This window comes from Mirounga angustirostris, unplaced genomic scaffold (assembly GCF_029215605.1).
Source record: "Mirounga angustirostris isolate CCGP_5_RB_7025 unplaced genomic scaffold, mMirAng1.0.hap1 SCAF_9, whole genome shotgun sequence".
Lineage (NCBI taxonomy): Eukaryota > Metazoa > Chordata > Mammalia > Carnivora > Phocidae > Mirounga > Mirounga angustirostris.
The window spans coordinates 6,502,087-6,523,957 of NW_026991717.1; the positions used below are offsets into that span (position 1 = coordinate 6,502,087).

A 21,871-nucleotide genomic window follows, 5' to 3' on the forward strand; every position below is an offset into this window, starting at 1 on the left:
CCCGCGGGTCCCCTCGCGGGTTGGGCGAGCGCGCGGGCGGCACCCGGGTCAGCTGTTCCGCCACCCGACGCGGCCGCCCCGCCCCTGCCCGGGTCTTATAAGCCTCTCCCGCCTGCGAGCGTCAGTCCGAACTGCTTGCTGCCTGCCCTCCGCGCCAGGCGCCCCCAGCAGCATGGTCTGGAACACCAATCTCCGCTGGCGGCTGCCAGTCACCTGCTTGCTCCTGCAGGTGGCCCTGGTGGTCCTCTTCGGCGTGTTTGTGCGCTACGACTCCGATGCTGACCCGCACTGGACCAACAAAAAGATGCAAGAGAACTTCACCAGCGACCTGGAGAACGAATTCTACTACCGCTACCCGAGTAAGTCCGGCCACCCCGCGCGCCCGCCAGAGGCGTTCCCGGCAGGTCCCCGCAGAGCCCTGCCTCGCTGCACCTGCGCAGCCTGCGGCTCGGGAACGGGGCGGGGTGGGGGGGAGGTGCTGGAGGAGGGGAAGCTGCCCACAGCCCCCTGGCCCTCCCCACTCAGCCTCCCCACCGGCCCCCGCCAGTCTCTGGAGAGCACGCTTGAGAGAGGGCCACCTGCGTGCGCCCCAGCTCCTTTTCCCTGCGTTAAAGAAATAGGGAAAACTCACCCGGGGGAGCTCACTCCGGGGGCCATCAGAGCCTTCCAACCTCCCTGCCAGAGAGCCCTACTTGTCCTCCAAAGACCGGAGACCCATCTCAGTCACCAACCAGGGGGTGACCCTGGCTCCCTTGTCCAGCTGGACCCGTACTCTCCACATTAGGGGGTAGGTCCCATGCCAAGGGCTGCAGGTGGCTGCGAGGAGAGGTGTGTGGGACCCTGGCACCCACCCTCTTCTGGCTTGGAGAGGAAGAAGGAACATCCTGAATTCTCTGGTATCTGTGGTACTGTGGTTAAGAGCCTGGCTTTGGAATCACCAGACCTTACTTCTGTCATGGTTCCGCCATTGACCAGGTGGGTGGCCTTAGGCTCATGTCAACCTCGCTGAGACTCCATTTCCACATCTGCCTTACGGGGCAGGGGTGAGGCTGGCGTGAGACCGTGCTCGTCGAGCTCACGGCCCTGGCCACGGAGCTCTCACTTCCTAAGGGAGCAATTACTGGAGGAACACTAAGCACAGATGCCCTAGGACTCAGGAGTTGGAAAAACTGGCCCAAGGTCACTCAGGTCGGCCCAACCTCCAGACTCTCAGCCCAGGGCTCTTTCCATACCCGTGTGCTTTCTGACGGCCCACACCATCCACCAGCAGCCAATGACAATCATTCCAACTTGGTGGTGCTCACATGGTCATGGACTGTTAATCTCGGCAGGGACCCTAAAGCTCATTGGCAACAGCCACCCATGCCAACCGGCGTTCCCTCCGTGGCTTGAATACCCTCAGTAATGGGAGTCTTTACCTCCAGAAATAACATTTCACTTAGATCCAAATAAATAACTGCATACATTCAAGATGATGGCCTGAATGAATAAAGACAAGGGTGAGGAGGCTGCCAACTCAGTGGGAGCCAGCCATATTAAATGGCTGCCAAAAAGCTACCGCAACCCCAGGCTACATTAATAGAAATATGGTGCCTAGAAGAAGGGAGGTGATGGAGGCGGGGGTGTACCCTGTGCTGGTTGAGACCACAGCCTCTACTGGGCTCCGCTCGGGGCCGTGTTTTAAGAGATCTTGACAGCTGAGGCCTTAGCATTTAGACTCCAAATCTGCCCTTCACTGCCCACCTTTTCTCTCCTTGGACTGACCCAGCAAATGGAGAGGCAGACCAGCTTGAGATCCTCCTTTGCCTGTTCCACTCCTTTGCTCTGGGTCTTGCTCATCTCTTGGCCAAAAAGCCAGCCTCCCAGCAAAGCACAGGAGGTAAGGTCTCCCATGGCGTTCATAGGTCCTTGAGGAGTCTAGGCAGTGGAAAGTCTCAAAACCCTAAAACAGGAGCTACAGAACCTTCCCAATGAGGAGTGTGGTCCTCGAATCTCCCCAGCTCCTATCCCCACTCCATCCACATCCACCTTCCATACTCCACCTTCATTTATTCACACAACAATCACTTACCTATAGGGTGGCCATATAATTTATTGACCAATAACACTTTTGAGAGTGAGGAGGTGGGTAAGTTGTGCTAGCAGTAATTTGCCAGGACACACACGTAAACCACCGACTCCTCCAAGAGACCAAGACTTATGGCCACTCTGGATGAACAAGTTGCACATCCTGGGTCTCTAACCCTGAGGGGCTCCCAGACTCATTGAAAGCACCCCAACACCCTGTCCTCAATGGGGTCAGGTTCTCTGGGCAGAAGAGATCTGAGACAGCGTCCTGGAAGGTAATGGGACAGTGAGGAGGGGGGAAGCAGGGCAGGCATGCGGGGAGCACATGAGTGGTACAGAGTGGCACAAGGGTAGGGCCTGTGAAAGGGACAGGAGGGAGGTTGCTAAGAGGGACAAGACAGCCCCAGCCATCAAGGAGGGCTTGCGTTTCTCCTGTCATTTCCCCTGTGGGTGCTGGGAAGCTCTTGGTCATCATGCAGGAAGGGACAGAGAGGAGAGGAGTATAGGGAGAGACTCTTGGCCTCGGGATTCCTTGGCAAGTAATGGCAACACGGCAAGCTAGCAGACGTGCGTTCTCTCCTTTGACAACCCCACCACCCCAGAAGGAAGGCAGTGTCGGGACTCCCCATATTACAGACAAGGAGACTAAGGCCAGAGAAGGGGAGTGACTAGGGAATCCAGAGAGCCAGCGTAGGAACCCTGGGCTCCTCTCCTTCACTCTCCTTCCTCCAGGCTCGCCTTTCCCCTTCCCCCCCCCCCGCCGCCTGACCCTTCTCTGGTCTACCTGGTCATGGTGGTTACGGTTAGGAGTTGGAGGGCACGGGGCCTCCGGTGCAGGTGGGGCTCCAGTGTGGCAATTCCCAGGGGCCTGGGTTGAGGGCATGCCCTTGTGGTACCTCCTGGGTTCTTGGCTCTAGGCTGTCAGCACAACACCTGTGTGGGCCTCATTCCTGCCGGGGGGATTAGTGGAGCCTGCCGGGCATCTCTGGTTTCCAGAAGAGCCCAGCTCCAGCTGGCTCAGGCTGGGGCTCAGGAGGCCCTCAGGACTGCTCCCCAGGCATAGGCCCCTCGGCAGGCGGCAGGCACCGAGCCAGCTGGGGACCTGCCCGGATGGTGCCCTCGGAGGCCTGTTGTCCAGGCACTGGCTGCTGGACAGAAAGCTTCCTCACGGGCTGGTGCTCTGGGGCCTCCGTGGCTGTTGGCAGTGTCCGGGGGAGGTTGGCTTGAGGAGGAGCCCTCAGAGTCTGGGCTCCTGAAACTTCCTGCAAAGACTGAAGGGGGAGCGGGACACATTTCTAGGAGATGACCCAGGGCAGGGGATGCCCTAGTTTCAATGCCCGAAAGACTGTTTGATGAAGCCACAGCTGTGAGGCTGGCTGCCCTCCTGGGACCTACACCTCAGCTCAGCTCCATTCCCACTAGTCTCAGAGGGAATTAAACAGACCCGGGTCCATCGCTAAATGCAGCGAGCCTCGGTATGCTCATCTGTGAAGTGGGAATGTTATTTAATGCACTGGATCTCCAGGAAAACTGAAGAGGGCAGATGACTGGTAGGGCACATCTGGGGGCAAGAAGTGAGGGGACAGTGAATGCTGGTACCAAGCGTCCTCAGAGGGGAGTGAGTGCTCCGGCGCAGAAGGTATGTGAGTGGAGGGACAGCATCTCTTTAGAGATATAGCCAAGGAGTGTCTCCTGAATGTTAGTTTCAACGATGTTAGCATTTAAATTCCTTTGCGCTCTCCCCACTTACGAGTGCTTTTTGCATGCTCTGCCAGGCAGGGCATTTCCTTCCATCTCGTGGTGCCCGAGGTGGACCTTAGAGATGTGCCCAACTCTCTCGGCGCCAGTGACATAGGCGGGGACTGGCTGAGCCCTCCCACCCCACAGCCCACCTGCTTTCCCGGGCCTCTGCACCATTGCCAGGAGATTGTGCGGTGATGGGGTGGTTCTGTGGTCGGCTCTGCGGTGTGGGAGAGGTGGGCACAGAGCCTTGGGGAAGTGAGGGCCTGGCCAGGAGGCCTCAAAAGCAAGTCTGGGCTGGGCTGGCCTGCAGAGAATGGGAAGGGAGCAGCACCAGCCTGCACCAGGCAGGGCTCCACGCTTTCTGTGCCGATGCAGCAGGGGGGTTGGAAGCTGCTATGGTCCAGCGGCCCAGGGAAACTCTGGACTCAGATTTCAGAGATTTCAGAGCCAAGGCCAGCTTCACTGGGGAACCATCCTGGAGGCGGTGGAGAGTGGGAGCTAGGAAGGAGGTGGAGAAGGGGAGAGTGAGAACCGCTGTGTACTGGTGCCCCCTTGTGGCAGCTCTCGTGGCTGCAAGCCAGCCTGCCAGTTGTGCCCCATGGGGGGCGGTGCAGGGGGAGGGTGCCCCTGGGGTAGAGAGGACAGATTCTGGGTGGCGCAGGACTGCTGTGTCACCCCAGGCTGGGGAAAGAGAGGGGGGAGAGGACGGTGTCTCACCAACTTCCACTGATCTACAGCAAGTCGCCAACTCAGTGCAAAACACAAGGACAGCCTTGAAAGAGAAAAAGAGAAATAGTAACGAATACGATTGATCAATTTGCTAAAGAGCCAGGCCTCTACCCAGGGCTGGATGAAGTCATTAAATGTGAACCACAGAGCTCTGGGATGAGCACTACCCAAGCTCACGGACTAACCCCACTCCACAGAAAAAGAAACTGAAGATCCGAGAGATGATGTCCTTCCCAAAGGTCACACAATTGGGACCTTCAAACCATTACTAGTAAAAGCATTCTAGGTAGCACCAAACTTTATAAAACATGAATTAATGAACTGATAGATTGGGGTTCTAAATTGGGACCAGTTTGGGAGATAAACAGAAAGGGAGCAAGAGAATGAACAGGGAGGTGCCCAAGGAGAGGGAAGCTGGCATCTGTGTGCCTGAGGTGGGGGCAGAAGAAAGAGAAACGCCCCCCCCCCCCCAGAGAGGGTCAAAGAGAGAGGTCAGGAGGACAGAGGGGAGTCACGGAGGACAGAGAACTGGTGAGGGGGGCAGGCAGGGATGGTGCACTGAGAAGGGGAGAGCCTCAGGCAGCCCTGAAATTGCAGCTATCCCCCAGGAGGGCCCCCTCCACAGTACCCACCCCTGCCCACATGGTTCCTCTCTGCCACCAAACAGCCGAAAGGCCCCCATCCTCTGTGACTGCCTCTTCCCAGGGATTCCTCCCACCCCCTGCCCGCGCCTTCCCTGTCCGGCCTGCTAGCTTCAAAGGGAAGCCAACTCTCAGCTGCTCTCTCCCCCTCACTGTGCCCACATTCTGACTCACAGCTCCATCTGCCGGCCTGCCCCCCACCCCCACCCCGGGCTCAGGTCCCCGCTTCACCCCACCCAGCCAGGCTCTGTTCCTCCCATCTGCCCTGCCCACCCTCACGACTCCCCCACCCCACCGTGGTCCTCTCAACTCCTAGGCCAGCACCAGACGCAGCCCCTCCCTCCCACTCCACATCCAGCTCCCCTCCCTGCCGCTGGAACTGTAGTCTGAAAGCGTCACCTCCCTCTTTCACACCTCTCCTCCAGTCTGCCACCCATCCGTTCTTCCAAGAATAACCATAATGCCGCATATGGTGACTCACACGCATTAGCTCAGATTCCCCCACAACAGTTGGAAACGTGATAAACCAGGAAACGCGATAATACATGAAATCAGCTGCACGCATCGTGAAAGCTACACCAAGCTGCTGTTTGTTCGTGCAAATTCGCACAGGTCTCCAGACAGCAGCTCCGAGGACCACACTGGGGTGAGACCCACGGCTCTCTTGCTTCAGCTGGCATGCCCCCACCCCCACCCTGCACTGGGCCAGTGCCTCCTCCCTAAGCCGCCTCCAGGTGGCCGCTAGCCAAGGGGGCTGTGGCCATGGCCTGGGCCCCAGGGAGACCTGGGGGGGGTACAGATGGGGCAGCCGGGGGCAGGCAAGGTTAGGACGCTATAGCATCAGCATTGCTGCCCCTACCTCGGCCAGGCCCTCCACCCCGGGGGCAGGAGGTGTCGGACTGGAGAGGGGCTGTAGCCTCCCCTGACTAGGAAGTCCCACCTGGGGCTCCTGGGTTGCTGCTCAGCGGGCACCCCTGGGTGCTGTGGGGTGACACACCAGTCATCATTCATTCTGCCACACATACTGACTGAGAGTCTCCCCGGCCACTCCCACAACAGGTGCTGGGGAACAGCGGAGCGAAGCAAACAGGCACGGCCTCGCCTTCTGGGGGTTTCCAGTCTAGTGGGCTGGACAAACACACCTAACTGCAGACTGTAGTAAGAACTAGAAGGGAAGGAAGAGCGGGCCGGGAGGGAGAGGACCGCCTCTAAACTGGAGGGTCAGGAAGGCCTCTGTGACGAGGTGATGTTTTGTTGAGATCTGCAGGAAGAGAGAGGTTGTTGGCCTAAGTTCTGCGGGAACAGCATCCCGGGCAGGGGGAGGCCACAGGCAGAGACCCCAGGGGAAGGCGGAGGAACATGCCAGACTGGTGCGGCTGGTGTGGCTGGTGCATGGAGGGGGCGCAGGGGGCAAGAATGAGGAAAGAACAATGGGGCAGGTGGATGGGCCCTGCAGGTCCCCCCCCTTTTTTTTACTTTTTACATGGGAAGAATTTCACATTTTCAAGCAGTTGCTAAAACAGAAGTTAGCATAAAGAGCACTATCTACTCTGTAACTCCAATTCAGCGACCTGCTCCTTCTCTCTCTTTCTCCGCACATAGACACACACACACTTGTTTCCTCTGAACCATCTGAGGGTCGGTGACACATGCCATGGCCCTGTTGTCACCTTCATGACTCCAGGATACGTCCTGAGAATAGAGGGACTCTCTTCCATAACGAGGCTAATCAATTTCATCAATCGATATTGTGTGATACCTTAATATACGGTTTCTAATTTCCTCAACCTAATTTTCTAATTATTTTCTACTTTTGTCAATAACAACCTTTACAGGGGCGCCTGGGTGGCTCAGTTGGTTAAGTGACTGCCTTCGGCTCAGGTCATGATCCTGGAGTCCCAGGATCGAGTTCTGCATCGGGCTCCCTGCTTGGCAGGGAACCTGCTTCTCCCTCTGACCCTCCCCCATCTCGTGCTCTCTCTCTCTGTCTCATTCTCTCTCTCAAATAAATAAATAAAATCTTTAAAAAAAATAAATAACCTTTACAGCTCTCCTCGCACTCCCCCACCACCAAATCCAGGATCCAGTCCAGAGTTAGGGAGTGAATGTAGTTGGCATGTCTCTTTAGTCTCTTTTAACTTGGAACATTTCTGCAGCCTTTGTCTTTTATGACATTGACCTTTTTCAAGACGAAATCCTCACCCCCCCCTTCTAACTGCACATTACTCATTTTCTATTTGTGTGATGCTTCCTTATGAGTAGACTGGGATAATACCTGCTGGGCTAGAATACCATACAGGTGATAAGTCTCCTTCAGATGATCACATCTGAAGGCCCGTGATAATCCACCTGTCCCTCATGGGTGAGGTTAATTTTGATCACCCAGTTGAGATGTCGTCCTGTTTCTCCACTTCATAATTACTGGGTTGTTTTTTTCAATCCCTTGCAACTCACAGTCTTTGGGAAGACTCTTGAAGACATTGCAAATGTTCTGCTCTTCATCAAAATTTCCTCCTGGATTTAGCATCCACTGATGGAGTCTTTACTGTGAAAATCACGATTTTCCAACTTCAGCGCTCATTCCACATTTAGCTGTCTGGCTCTCAGCATTCAGTTACAAGAGCCCTCTCCGCGTTCTCATTTATTTCCTATTCTGAGTTCCTATTTCCTAATAGTTTTAATTTACTACAGTACATAGTTATTTTGGTGTTCAAACCATCCCAGATTTGGCCAATGGGGACGCTTCAATCTGGCTCCTGTGTCCTGGGACACCTCTAGATCCTCTTAGCGCCTTATATCTTTGTACCCATCTTTGCTTCCCAAAGCTCCTTGCCTTCTATTATTTTCTGGGACTCTAGAATCAGGCAACTGGGAGGACAGTTACGATCACTCTAATCCATCCTTTGGTTTTATGGAGAAAACTGGCTCTGAGAGGGGAAGTAGCTTGTCAAGGCCACACCCCAAGAGCTGGTGGAAGAGTTGGTTCAAAAAGCAGAATTAGCCTATGCCTAAGTAACAATAAATAATAATAAAGCAACAATAATAATGACACTTGTCCATTTTGAGCACCTATTATGGGATGGGCACTGCGAGATGGTTTACCTACACTGCTGCATTTAATCTCTGCAGGCTTTGTAAGTAAGCATTACAGAAGGCGCTGAGACCCAAGGATGTTACCTGACTTTCCAGAGTCATCTGCCCAGCAGATGGAGGAACTGGGGCCCAAATTCAGGTCTCAGCGATACAACAAAGTGTACTTGCAGGGGGTGGAGGGGGGATGTGACATTCGTGGGGCGGGGGTGGGGGGGATGATCAACTCATGTGCTTGGCCCCTGGAGAGACTCAGACCCAGATGAGACTAACTTCTCTGTACTAAAAAAATGGATTGAGGGGGCAAGGCCGCAGAAAGTCTGGGTTCTAGACCCTAGATTCTAGGTGTGAGCCACAGCCTGGCCCCAATTTCAAACGCCCAGCTGCTCACCCCCGCCCTGGGTGAGGGTGGAGAGACGAAGCTGTCATCTCCTGAGGGGGCGCTCAGGCACGTCTTGGCATTAGAACAAGCGGTCGAAAGTGGGAGGCTCACCTCAGTCCCCCCAAGCCCAGCCCCCTCCAGAGGTTCTGAGGACAAGATGCGGGTAGTGGCCGTTCTGCCTGCGGCAACTGCGCCTAGCCCTGGGATCCAGATGCAGAGATGGGAGGAGGGGGCTCGGGAGACCACCTGGGGGCCCGGCGGCCCCGGAAGACACCAGGCGCTGCGCCGGGCGGCGCTGGCCCAGACCCAGGGCTAGGGCGGGCGAGGCCACCGAGACCCCGGGCTGCGCTCTCCCTGCAGGCTTCCAGGACGTGCACGTGATGATCTTCGTGGGCTTCGGCTTCCTCATGACTTTCCTGCAGCGCTACGGTTACAGCTCTGTGGGCTTCAACTTCCTGCTGGCGGCCTTCGGCATCCAGTGGGCGCTGCTCATGCAGGGCTGGTTCCACTCCTACTACCAAGGCTACATTCACGTGGGCGTGGAAAAGTGAGCGCGGGGCGGGCCCGGGGGCGGGCCCAGGGTGGCGGGGCGGGGCGGGGGCGGGGCCCAGAGGCAAGGGGCGGGGCTGGGGCGGGGCCCGGGAGCGGGGCCCAGAGGGCGAAGGGGCTGGTGTGCAAACGAACACTCGAACACTCGTTAGCCTGCTTGGAAGACCAAGTCCGCAGAAAGGGTTTAGAGGCAACCTGCCATAAAACCACGTCACATAGAGGGCATCAACCGGAGGTCATAGGCCAGGTGTCTGAAATTTAAAACATGCCAAATACTTGTAAGATACGAATTCACTCAAGCAGGTCAGTGAAGCCATGACTTAAGAGAAACTGGAAAAATAGTTGACTAGATAGAAAATGTGTTGGGGGCGCCTGGGTGGCTCAGTTGGTTAAGCGACTGCCTTCGGCTCAGGTCATGATCCTGGAGTCCCGGGATCGAGTCCCGCATCGGGCTCCCTGCTCGGCGGGGAGTCTGCTTCTCCCTCTGACCCTCCTCCCTCTCATGCTCTCTGTCTCTCATTGTCTCTCTCGCAAATAAAGTCTTAAAAAAAAAAAAAAAACTCCCCCCCCCAAAAAAAGAAAATGTGTTGGAATCAATAAGTCAGTGTTTTGTATATAAAATCGTTGACATGCATATCAACATGCAGTTCAAAATACACGAGAAAGTCTCACTCCCAAAGCCGTAGACCCAAAGTATGAAAACACCTGTAATATATTTAATTGGCCACCCCAGCGAAAGAGCTATGGCTAGATGAAAAAACAAAAGTATACAACTTTTTAAAAATCTTCAAAGGGAATTATCGTAAACTTTGTGAATTGGCAGGTTTTTGGTGAACTAGTTATTTGGCAAGTTGGTCACTTGACAAATTGAGTTTTTGGCAAACTGGCTTTCAGGGAATTGATTTGCAGCAACCAAGATGGAGCCGATTCTGGTGCTCAGGGCTGGATGATCATGTTGTCCCCAGACCCTCCTCCTGGCTTCTGTCCTGTCCCTGCTGAAGAGTCCTCCAGGTCCTACCTGTCACTGTAGGGCGATGCCCTGTACGGGCTCTGCCCAAGCCTCCGTGGGCCCTCCTGAGTTGTGACATGCAAACTTCCATCTCCCCGGAGCTGATGGCCCAAGGTGTGGGCTTTTCTGCTCTCCCCCTCACTCCTTCCTGATGGTCACCTCTGTCAGATCAGTCTTCTGGCTACAGTTATGGGAACATGAGCAAATAATTCGGCCTCTGTAAGCCTCCCTGTTCCATCTCTATGATGTGGCTAGTAATAGTACCTGTCCCCTCGGGTTTAGACATGGTACAGGAGGGCATACGCAGTACCTAACAGGTATTTCAGTGCCAGGCACTTAGTAAATGCCATGATTCCTTCAGCCAGGCCCTGTGTGAGGCCCTGGGGACACAGCAGTGAACAAAGGTCATAGTGAAGCAGAAGTTCCAATGAACATCCTCATCTTGGGAGGGACCCTGAGAGAACAGCTCCCATTCCACACCCTGGGCCCAACCATCAGCTGGCTTCTTACTTCTCACCTCCTGATTTTCTCATAGACACCTGAGCATGGGGCAAGGGCACTTCCTCTGGATGTGAACGTCTTGAGGAAGTAGCCTCTACTGTCCCTATATCCACCCACCCCCCCATTAACAACTCTCATGATTCTGCCTTGAGCTTTGCTGCTGGCCGAGCACAGGAAGGCCTGGGTTAGGCAGGCACGTGGATGGAACCAGGCTCTCCTTTGGCCACAAGACATCTACCTGGCTGTCTGCCTCTCCATCAGCCCTCTGCTGGCTGCCTGGGCTTTCAGGGTCCAGACTTTAGGAGAACTTAGGTGCTCCTCTGCCTCTATTCTCTCTGTTGGCCTTCCTGCCCCCTTCCACTGAGCCCCCAGCTCCCCACATACCTCCTGCAGGAAGGCCTCTCTTTCTTCCCTGGACACAGATCCCCTCTCCCAGGTAAGGTGACGAGCAGGTCATGAGAGCTCAAACCCAAGCAGGGCCCTGGTAGCCAGCAGGAGAGGTGTGTGTAGAGTGAGAGATAAGGGTCTGGAGGTGGACACCGCATCTGCGTGGAGGAATCCAGGCAGGCTTCCTGAAAGAGAAGACAGTCAGAGGAGGTTCTAGAAGGGCAGGCAGAGGATGGAGGGCAGGGCAAGCCCCCAAATATGGGGCATGTTCCAGAACAGCAGCCAGACAACTTGGGTGACTTGAATACAAGCTGCCTGCAAGGAGGGGGCGCTGGGATGGGGGCCACGGGGGAAGAGTCTGGCATCTGGCATCTGGTACATTGCTGTGCTGCCCCTTTCACGTGCTATTTCGTCTCATTCCTAGAGTAGCTTTAAGATGTTATGTGCTCATGACCACACCATGAAACTGAGGCTCAGAAAGGTTAAGCCACAAGGCCAAATACACAGATGACCATGTCCAGATTCAAACCCGGGACTCAGAGTGCCACTTTGCGCTGTTGCCTCACCCCTCCCCTGACCTGTCTCCCCGCAGCCTCATCAATGCCGACTTCTGCGTGGGCTCTGTCTGTGTGGCCTTTGGGGCAGTTCTGGGCAAAGTCAGCCCCGTCCAGCTACTCATCATGACTCTCTTCCAAGTGACCCTCTTTTCAGTGAATGAGTACATCCTCCTCAGCCTGCTAGAGGTGAGCAGGGCTCAGGATGGGGGTGGCGGGGGACACTTGGGGTGACAGCAGGGAAGGAGAGAAAGGGAGGGCTGAAGAGGCGTGCCAGCTGGATTCAATTCACCCTTAGCCAACCACTTAACCTTTTGAACCTCAGTCTCCTCATCTCTAAAAGAAGAGTAATGACATTTATTGGGCAGGAATGGTGGTCCACCTAGCAAATCAGTCCAGCACCTGGGCAGAGCAGGGGCTCCTCATATGGTGGTTTTCTCCCTCCTTTCTCGTTCCTGCATATCGGATGGAAAGAGTCGGTGTTCCTGCACACACTCTGATGCACACACCTCATTCCCAGAATGCTCTGCCAAGAAAAGGACCCAGTGTATTGAGGGGGCACATCTATAAGGAAGGATCCTAGGGGAATAGCTATGGTGGACATGTACAGCTGCATAGGTTGTGCCCTGCACAACTCCAGAGATGACATTCACATGGACTATGGCAGGAATGATGCCCCTTGAAGTTGGCCGATTCAATGACCCAAGTAAGAGGCACCTTAGACCTCTGACTCTAGCTCAGAGGCCTCTTTGGTACTTTGCAGGGGTGAAGGTCATTCACAGACTTCATCCATTTCTTAGCCCCCAGCTCCTCCACATTTGGACTCTGCCTGGAACACTTCCACCCCCCACAGGGGTAGAGTTTTTTTGTTTTTTCTTTTAGGTCACACTATTCAGTCATTCATTTTGTCATTTTCTTCAGCCACCAGATTAGCCCAAGCCACCATCTCTCTTCCTCCTCACTCATCTCCCTATCTTCATCCTTGCCCCACTCCCTGCCTCAGGCCAACCTCCACCAGCAGCCATGGAGACCTGTTAATAATGCATGCAAGACCATTCCCCCGATTAAAACCCTCCAGTGGTTTTTAAAATTTCTTTGCGTAAAATCCAAATGTGTTATAAAGCCCCACATGTTCTGCCCTCAGCCTTTCCCTTCAAGCTTATAATCTACCCTCTCCCCATCTTCCTGTGTTTTGGCCACACCCTGCTGTCTGCCCCTCAACACATCAAGCTTGGTCCCACCTCAGGGCCTTTGCACTTGCTATTCCCTTTGCCTGGAATGCTCGTCCCTCAGTCATTTTCATTACTGAGGTCTCAGCTGGGATATCGCCTCTTCAGAGAGGCCCTCCCAGATTCTCCCCACCCCATAGTGTTGCCATCTATCTTACTGCCCCCCCCACTTGAGCCCTAGTCACTATCTCTCATATTGACTCGGTTTATTTTCTTCGTAACACTTCTTCTCTGATAAACCTGATGTGTCTGGACCGTCTGTTTCCCAGCACCTAGTTCAATGCCTAATAAGTGCTCAACAAGTGTTTATCGAGTAAATGCATTTTGGAGTCTGACTGCACATTGAGCAATGCTCCTGGTGCTGCCATACAGAGGTGAGCAGGCCTCTCACTCCGCACCCAAGGAGCTCACAATCTAGAGAGGGAGCCAGGAAGTCAATAGACAGTAACCAAGCAGTACGATGAGGAGTGGGGTCAGGGGCTTGACAGCCTAAAGGGAGGGTGTCTGTACCAGCGGGACAGGTCAGGGAGGCTTCCTGGAGGAAAAGATGGCAAAGCTAGAAATCAAGTGGGAAATAAGCAGGCGAAGGAGTGAGGCAGGGGGAACAGTGAGTGCATAGGCCTTGAGGGAGGCCCACGGCGAGAGGTCTCCGGTGGCTCCACCTGGCTGGAAGAGGGTATGCGGTGGGGGTGGGGGGAATGTTCGAAAGGGTAATGGAGGGAGGAGCATGGATCATCAAGCTCCTGAAGATGGCATTAAATGGTTTCAACTTTTGTCATGCGGGCAGTGGGGAGCTATGGAAGGTTTTAGACAGGGGAGTGGCACGGTCAGACACATGGAATGGAAACGCCTCTTTGGCTGTGGTAAGGAGAACAGCTGGGAGCAGGGAGCCCAGTTAGGAGGCTGCCCTTGTTGCCCTGATGAGAGATAATGGGACTGGGACTGAGGTAGTACAAGGAGGAGATGATAGTTCGACAGATATAAAAGAGGTGAGTACGCTGGCCTTGGGGCCTGGCTGGGGTGGGAGGTGTGGAGAATAAAGCAGCTAGTGTGATTTGAAATAGGCTGAGAATGTAGTATCTTGGGCGCAAGTTAAAAGGCCCTCAAAAATCCTCCCAACCTGCTACAGAAATTCTTTGAATGCCTGACAGCCTTTGGGCCTGTCTCTGTGCCAAGCCAAAATACAACAATCACTGCTGACATGTAAGGAGCACTTGCCCTTGGCAGGTCCTGGCTCTGAATGCTTCACATGGCTTATCTCATTAATCCTCATTCCGAGATAGGCGCAATTATTACCCCCACTTTACAGAAGAGAAAGTTGAGGCTCGGAGGTTAACGGGCTAGGCCCAGGTCCCATGGCTAGTAGAGGCACCTGCCAGGCTGGGAACCGGGAAACCCAGCTCTGTCAACAACTAACTAGCTCTGTGACCTTGGACAACACACTTAACCTCTCTGGCTGGATTTCCCCATCTACAGTGAAGGAGCGAGTCTCTGATTCTGATTGGAATTTCCCCTGAGATTGGTTCTGAGTAGGGAGGAACAGGAGGCTGAGAGGGAAGGTGGGGGCACGGGGAGGAAGGCTAAGCCAACCAAGCGCCTGTGGCGTGCCAGGCACTTCCCAGGTGCTGTACACGAGTTGTCTAATTTCACCCTCGAGACAGCCCTGCTAAGTAAGGCACCCTGGTCTCCCCGACTTTGTGAAGGAGGAACTTGCGGCACAGAGTGGGGTAGGGCAGAAAGGGACAGAAGAGGAAGAAACCAATCTGCATGCTCTGACTGGGGGAGGGGGGACGGGGGAGAGGAGGATGGGGATGGAGTGGGCGGTGGGCAGTCAGCTGGGAGGTTGTTGGGCAAGGAGTGTGGCAGGATGCCAGGGAGATGAGAAGCGGTAGTCTAGACGGAGTGGGGTTGGGCCAGGAGTGACTATGGAGGAAGAAATGTGGGGAGGGGCGGCCTGGAGGGGAGTGAAGGGCTCCCAGGAATTAAGATACTGTAGAAGCTAGTGGGTGACAAACTAGATAGGGGGTGGCCCTGGGTTCTAGCTCTGCTTCACCTCTTCCCACTGTGTGACTGAGCAAGGTCCTCTCCAAGCCCGGGTTTCCCTATCTGGGCACAGTCCCATCTGCTGGGTGAGGATGCTCTGGCATTCTGCTGACAGGCTCACAGTGTGGGCTCAGGGATCCCCGCTTTCTCACCTTCCCAACTGATTGGTCTGTGGGGGCCCTGGGCTCCATCCTGCAGCTTGTGGAGTCAGAGACAGATGGAGATGTGTGTGTGTGTGTGTGTGTGTGTTTCACGGGGGTGGGGACGGAAAGTGCTAATAGATGGGAGGGAGAGAAGGTATCAGAGCCTGACAGATCCCTACACCCCAGGTAAAGGACGCAGGGGGCTCTATGACCATCCACACATTTGGCGCCTACTTTGGGCTCACAGTGACCTGGATCCTCTACCGACCCAGCCTACAGCAGAGCAAGGAGAGACAGAGCGCTGTGTACCACTCGGACCTCTTTGCCATGATTGGTGAGAGCGGCTATAATGATTGAGGGCCACCGTGATGGGTGAAGGTGGCCATGATGGACACGGGCTATCATGATGGGTGAGGACCACCATGATGGGTGAGGGTCTCCATGAGGAGTTCAGGCCACCAAAACTACACCTGATCCCCACGTGGTCTGGTGGGTGGCAGGCAGTTCCCTTTGGGGAAAAGGCAGAGGGGGGTTGCCTGTAGACACCTCCAGGATCCCAGATGTTTGTCCCTTTTTCCCATGGGGCTGGAAGAAGTTGGTCACTCATCCTGTTTTCCCTAGGGTGCCCCAAGGCAGACAAAGTGGTAACCAGGAACTGGTCAGTCCATCCCCTGGGCTAGGGCAAGGTGTGAATTCCTACTTCCTGTGTCCATTCATTCCAGAGAATACATATCAACCACCCGCTCTGGCCTCCTAAAACCCAGCCCTGCCTTCAAGGAGCTCCTCACAGTGTGTGGAAGAGAGGGCAATGTTACAAGACAATCTAACTACAGTAGAGAAAAAGATTCTCCCTCATGGTGCTATGGGAGCAAGGTGGGAGGCATTTAGCCCAGTTATGGGGTCAGGGTAGACTTCCTGGAGCAGAGTGGAGGGCTAAGTAAAAGTTAGGTAGTAAGTAAGACAGGGAGGATGTTCTGGGAAGAGCCCCCAGCATGAGGAAAGCTGCAGGGGTGGGAAACTGCTGGGGTATGTGAGTCATATGACATCTCTGGAACTAAAGGACAGGATGTCTGCCTAAGCTCCGTTGGGCGCATCTAACACCTCTTCTCCCGGGCCCACCGGTCCTGTCTGGTCTGGCCAGGCACCCTCTTCCTGTGGATGTACTGGCCCAGCTTCAACTCAGCTGTGTCCAACCACGGAGATGCCCAGCACCGAGCTGCCATCAACACCTACTGCTCCTTGGCAGCCTGCGTGCTCACCTCGGTGGCGCTGTCCAGTGCCTTGCACAAGAAGGGCAAGCTGGACATGGTGAGCAGCGGGGCGGGGCCGGGGGGGAGCCTGGGGAGCCCTGGGGGGAGGTGTGACTATGACTGCCTGTGCCCAGTGCGCACTGATCACCATGCCCTGCCAACGACTCTGTGAGGCAGGCGGCAGGCAGCAGGCAGCATCAGGATGATCACACCCATCCTGCAGATGAAAAAACTGAGTCTCGGGAAGAAATGATTTGTTCGGATTCCATAGCTGGCTTTCGGCAGAGCCCAGAACCAGATTCCCAGATTCTGTTATACTGGCTGCGCTGGATGAGCGCCTCTTCCTCCTCATTCTCCTCCTCCCAGCCTGGGGGGCTGATGGCTGTTCTGGGCTGAGCACCCCATCAGACCTGCCCTGTACGGTTGCCAGGGGCACTTCCCCTCTGCCAGGCTTCTGATCCTCCAAACACTGGCCCTCAGCCTTCCTAAAGCTGCTTCCACCTGCCCCGCCCCATACCCTCAGAAAGGGGACCCCTTTGATGCCTGTCCACTCCCCTGGGGAGGTTTGTGGGGGGATGAGGTTTCACAGTGTCCTTCCTCTCAGACCACTGGGACAAACTGTTCTGTCGTTAGTGGGGAGGGGCCAAACCCCATAGGTGTTGGTCGATTTTTCTATAAAAAGAAGACCACCTCTCTATTTCCTAGTCTGACACTAGGTTCCCCCTGCATCAGGGGGAAGAGAATCAGGCACACCGACATGGGCACACCTGTGTGCGCCCAAGACCCCACCCCCACCCCCCGCACGCTGACAAGGACACAGAACAGGGTCAAGGTCAGGGGCCCTGGCTCCACACAGACCCGGATCAAGACACCTTGCTGCCTCTTGCTAGCTGTGTGGTCTCCCTGCACCTCAATTTCCTCCTCTGCAAACATCCAAAGATAACTGTCCTTACCTCCTGGGCTTGCTGTGGAGACGGACAGAAATCCTCCCCGCAGCGGGCAGCACGGTACCGGGTGCAGGTCGGCCCTCAGAGGGGGTCAGCTGGTGCTCTTGCAGGCCCACAGACCCCGGCAGGGGTGTTTGCGCACACGTAGGGCCTCGCAGGTGCCTGTCGTCAGCAGACGTGAGCGTAGAGACCAGGAGACATGCACACCTGCCCACATGGAGCTAGAGGGAACGTGCAGACGTGCCAAGGGGGCTCACCCACCCCGACGCAAGTACGCCGATTGGTGGCCATGGACAATGCTCAGCCCGCTGGTGTGGCGCCCAATGTGCAGAGAGCACAGGAGCGGGGCCCGGGTGGGGCCCTCTGTGGTCTGCGGGCTCGCGAGGTGCCCTGGGGGTCAACCCTGCCTCCCAGCGCCGGCAGGCCCCCCCCCCCCATGGCGAGCTTTGCGGGCTCTGGGAGAGGACTGAGCTCCGGCCCGCCCCGCCCACCCTACCCAGGTGCACATCCAGAACGCCACGCTCGCAGGAGGGGTGGCCGTGGGGACGGCCGCTGAAATGATGCTCATGCCTTATGGCTCCCTCATCGTTGGCTTCATCTGCGGCATTGTCTCCACCCTGGGTTTTGTGTACCTGACGGTGAGGACCCCAGGCCAGGGGCTGAGGGCTGGAAAATCCTGGGCTCTCTGTGTTCCTGACAGGAGGGGGGTCCCTAGGGAAGGGCCTGGGGGCTGGAGGATGCTGGGTTTCCATGTGTTTGGGGCCTCCAGAATCCTGGCCTGCCCACACCCCTGCCACTGCTCAGGGTCTGAGTAACAGCCGTCTCCCCTGTCCAGCCGTTCCTGGAGGCCCAGCTGCGGATCCAGGACACATGCGGCATTCACAACCTGCATGGCATTCCCGGCATCATCGGCGCCATCGTGGGGGCCGTGACGGCGTCCTGTGCCACCAGTGATGTGTATGGAGTAAACGGGTAGGTGTGGAGGAGGGGCAGGGGAGCCTGAGCTCCCTCCTTCCTGCTGTTCCTCTGGGGTCCAACATACTGTCTGTATTCCTAGCCTACCCCAATCTGAACCACCGTCCATAGGCTTCTCTCCCCAACCTCTGTCCTTCCTCAAAAGCCTTAGGACCATCTGATCTGTCCAGTGCACACGGGAAGGCTCAGAGCCTTGGTGCCCGCTCACATTTGTGGGGCGACAGCAAGTGCTTTCTTGGCCTCTCTGCAGAGCCCTGACCTGCCCCTGATCTCCACCCCAGGGTTGCCGTTGCCTTTGGCTTTGATGGTTCCAAGACTAACTGGAACGCAAGCATGCAGGGCAAGTTTCAGGCTGCTGGTCTCTTTGTGTCCCTGGCCATGGCCCTGGTGGGCGGCATCATCGTGGGTGAGTGGAAGTGGCTGGGCGAGAGAAGTTGGGGCCGCTGTGGATGGGGGACCCAAGAGCACGTACCAGTGGTCAGCCCAGAGCCCCCAGGAATCCCGTGCTCTTGTGGCTGTGGGACTGGGGTGTGCGGGGGAAATGCTTCCCAGCTAAGGAGAAGGGCTGGGTAGACTGAGAAGAAGTGGTTCCTGACCTTGTGTGACCCCCAACTTTCTTTAGGGATTATTTTGAAGTTGCCATTCTGGGGGCAACCCGCTGACGAGAACTGCTTTGAGGATTCGGTCTACTGGGAGGTGAGTTCCAGGGCCTTGTTCCCCTGCACAAAGGGGACCCTGCCCACATCAGCCGAGCTGGGGCCCCCGAGGGACCGGAAGCTGAGGGTTGGGGGACAGAGCCTGCATCACCCTGCTCCTCCATCCAGAGGCTGTGTGTCTCTTGGGGGCTGAAGGCTTTATTCTAGAGCAGTCCTCCCCAAAGTGTGGTCCCCTGTGCTCCCCAGCACCAGCAGCACCTGGAAACGTGTTAGGAATACAAGTTTTTGAGTCCCACCCAGATCTCCTGAATCCAAAATTCAGGGGTGGGCCCCAGCACTGTTTCAACAAGCCCTCCACGTGATTCTGATGAAAACTACACCCGCCTCTGAGAACCACGGCCCTTCCACGTGCATTGAAATCACCTGGGGAACCTTAAAGACACTCGGAGCCCAGGCCTCAGCTCTAAGAGGCTTGGAGTTCATCGGTCTGGGGTTAGGACCTGGACGTTATGAGTTTTTTGGGTTTTTTTTTTTTTTTTTTAAAGCTTCCCCAGGTAAATCCAAATGTAGCCCAGATTAAGAACCACACTGTGGTGTTCAGCTTCAGACTCCATAAGAACCACCCGGAGACCTTGTAAAAATGCAGCTTCCCAGGTGCCAGCCCAGAACTGTAATTGAGTAGGGCCTCCTCTTGGGAACAAGTTCCCAGCTGATTCTGGTCCAGAAAACTGAGCGACATTCCATTGCTTTCAGCATCCAGAGAGTATGGGTACAGAAACCCAACTTGAGAAACATTGTTCTAGAAGCTGAAAGTAGTAGGATGTCACAAAACTCTGTTTCTTTAAAAACATGCCACAATTTGGGCTTTCTGTGACTTCAGGCAGGCCTCCCTCCCGACGAATCCTTGTTGCAGGTGTTTACCTGCATTAGATGGTGGAGGATGACAGCCACCTGCATTTCCCCTCATGACAGGGGGCAGGACCTAACCTGTGTCTGTGGTCCCTGAGACACGGGCCTGCTCATCACCGCCTTTCATATGGCTCTGTATTTTTAAAACCACACCAGAAAGTTTTCTGAGTAATTTTCACTGATATCCACTATAAGCCAATTTTATATACATAACTAATAACGCTTTTGAATTCATTCTCTTTAAACTATCTTTTTATTATAAAACGAATAGAAGCCCATTAAGAGAAATCTGGAAATAGAGAAAATTAGAAAGAAATCCCATCACCCTAATTCAAGCGCTGCTAATATTTCGGGTATATGTCCCTCCAGTGTTTTTTGTTTTTTTTTTTTAATCCGCCCAGATTTTTCTTAACGAAGATCATATGCCCAATTTGGGATTCTGCTCTCTCTCTCTCTCTCTATCGTAAAAACTATTCTGTGTTATTACATTCTTAATAAACTTTCTTTTTTTAGCAGCATTATTTCATTCCATATTTAAAGTCAGAACTTAAACTATTTTAGACACCACAATTAGAAATCACATGGATTTACCGCTAATGAAATACACTAAAAAACTTACCAATTCCCATACAAAGAAGTTCACTCTTGGTTCTGTTTTGATCTTTATAATTTATTCTAAGTTCACACCTTCTATCTGCTGAATACCCTTCAGCAATGCTCGGTTTTGAAATCTAATTCTGTGTCAGTGGAAGTGAGCCACCATCAGGCCGTCCCCTCAGCCCCTGGCCCCTGGGTGGTTTACCTGGGAGATGAGGTGGCTTTCCAGAGGACGGGGTGAGACAGATGCTCCCCTGGACCTCAGCTGAGGCCGTCTTTAAGATCAAATCTAAGCCTTGAAGCCAAGGCAAGACTGATCCCCCCCTAACACCCCACTCAAGCTACCCATCCATTTCTGGCCTCCCCTACATCTCACCCCACCTCACTTTGGGACCTTCCTGCTGTTCAGGGAGCTTGCCATGCGGCCTCTCTCTGGCACACTACTACTCATCTTTCAAAAGTGGGTTCATTCAGCACAACCGGAATCCCACCCCTCCAGGCGGGTTATCAGCCTCTCGTGTGCATTTACAGCTCATATTGTCACTGTGCCTGTCACCTGAACGCTCTCCCGTTGCTCTAAGTGGGGCAAGGACCCCGTCTCGTCCTTGCAGTGCCCCAGCACCCTGGACAGTGGCTAACCTGCTGTAGAGGGCATGATACCGGTGTGGACTGCCCTGCTTCTCTGCATGAGCTCTGCACAGTGATCACAAGGTGGCGCCCGCCACACAGCATACGCTGCTCCAGACTTGTCCAGGCTGTTGTAGTTCTACCAGGGACACCCATCCGCCTGGCCTGGGACAAGGCCCGTTGAGCTGCCCTCCTCTCTCTGCAGATGCCTGAGGAGCCAAAGAGCACGGTCTTGCACCCTGAGGACTCTACCCTCAAGCCCTCAGAACCTTAAACTCCCAGGGCAGGTGAGAAGCAGGTGAGCACGGGCAGGTTCTCCCAGTGGGGGCCCAGCTCTGGGAATTGGATGCCACCGGCAAAGGGGCAAAAAGAAAGCATCAAGAAATGAGGATGTGAGCTTCCACACCTCCTGCCTGGATTGGAGTGGGCACGCGGGGGTTGGCGGCCTCAGAGTCACACTCCTTGCAAGCCGGGACAGGCACAGGAGTATGGAAGGCGCTCTGAACTGGAAGGAATGTATAGAAGGTGACCTGGCTACACACTTGGCTTTGCTGCTTACTGGCTGTGATTTTGAGGATCTCCTCACCCACAGACGGAGCCTCAATTTCCTCATCTATAAAAGTGGAAATGACAGGTCTGGCTCTATTCAGTGGATCAGCTCAGGCTTGTTCTTCCTTCCTTCTCTCTGTCTCCTTTCTTCTTCCCATCAGCTCACCTTTCCTTGCTCCTCTGTGGAATGCACCAAGCCCCGCCTTTTGCATCTCACCCTCCAGAGAGCTCGACACGACAGGTGCAACTACTTCCCTCTTTCTAACAGATGAGAAAATTAAGGCTCAGAGAAGT

General features: G+C 54.9%; 1 protein-coding gene across 1 annotated transcript; it reads left to right on the plus strand.

The window, feature by feature from the left end:
• Positions 1–124: 124 nt before the first annotated feature.
• Positions 125–21,302, plus strand: RHCG (Rh family C glycoprotein). Its single transcript, XM_045901854.2, has 10 exons — positions 125–359; positions 9,013–9,199; positions 11,691–11,841; positions 15,254–15,401; positions 16,209–16,375; positions 17,765–17,902; positions 18,100–18,236; positions 18,521–18,645; positions 18,862–18,935; positions 21,234–21,302. The coding sequence occupies exons 1-10, from the start codon at positions 173–175 to the stop codon at positions 21,300–21,302; spliced, it is 1,383 nt and encodes a 460-aa protein (XP_045757810.1). The 5' UTR covers positions 125–172.
• Positions 21,303–21,871: the final 569 nt, after the last annotated feature.

Coding starts and splice junctions, on each gene's coding strand:
- RHCG (XM_045901854.2), top strand. CDS start 173: ATGGTCTGGAACACCAATCTCCGCTGGCGGCTGCCAGTCACCTGCTTG. Junction 9,200..11,690: donor ATTCACGTGGGCGTGGAAAA/GTGAGCGCGGGG, acceptor GTCTCCCCGCAG/CCTCATCAATGCCGACTTCT. Junction 18,237..18,520: donor GATGTGTATGGAGTAAACGG/GTAGGTGTGGAG, acceptor TCTCCACCCCAG/GGTTGCCGTTGCCTTTGGCT.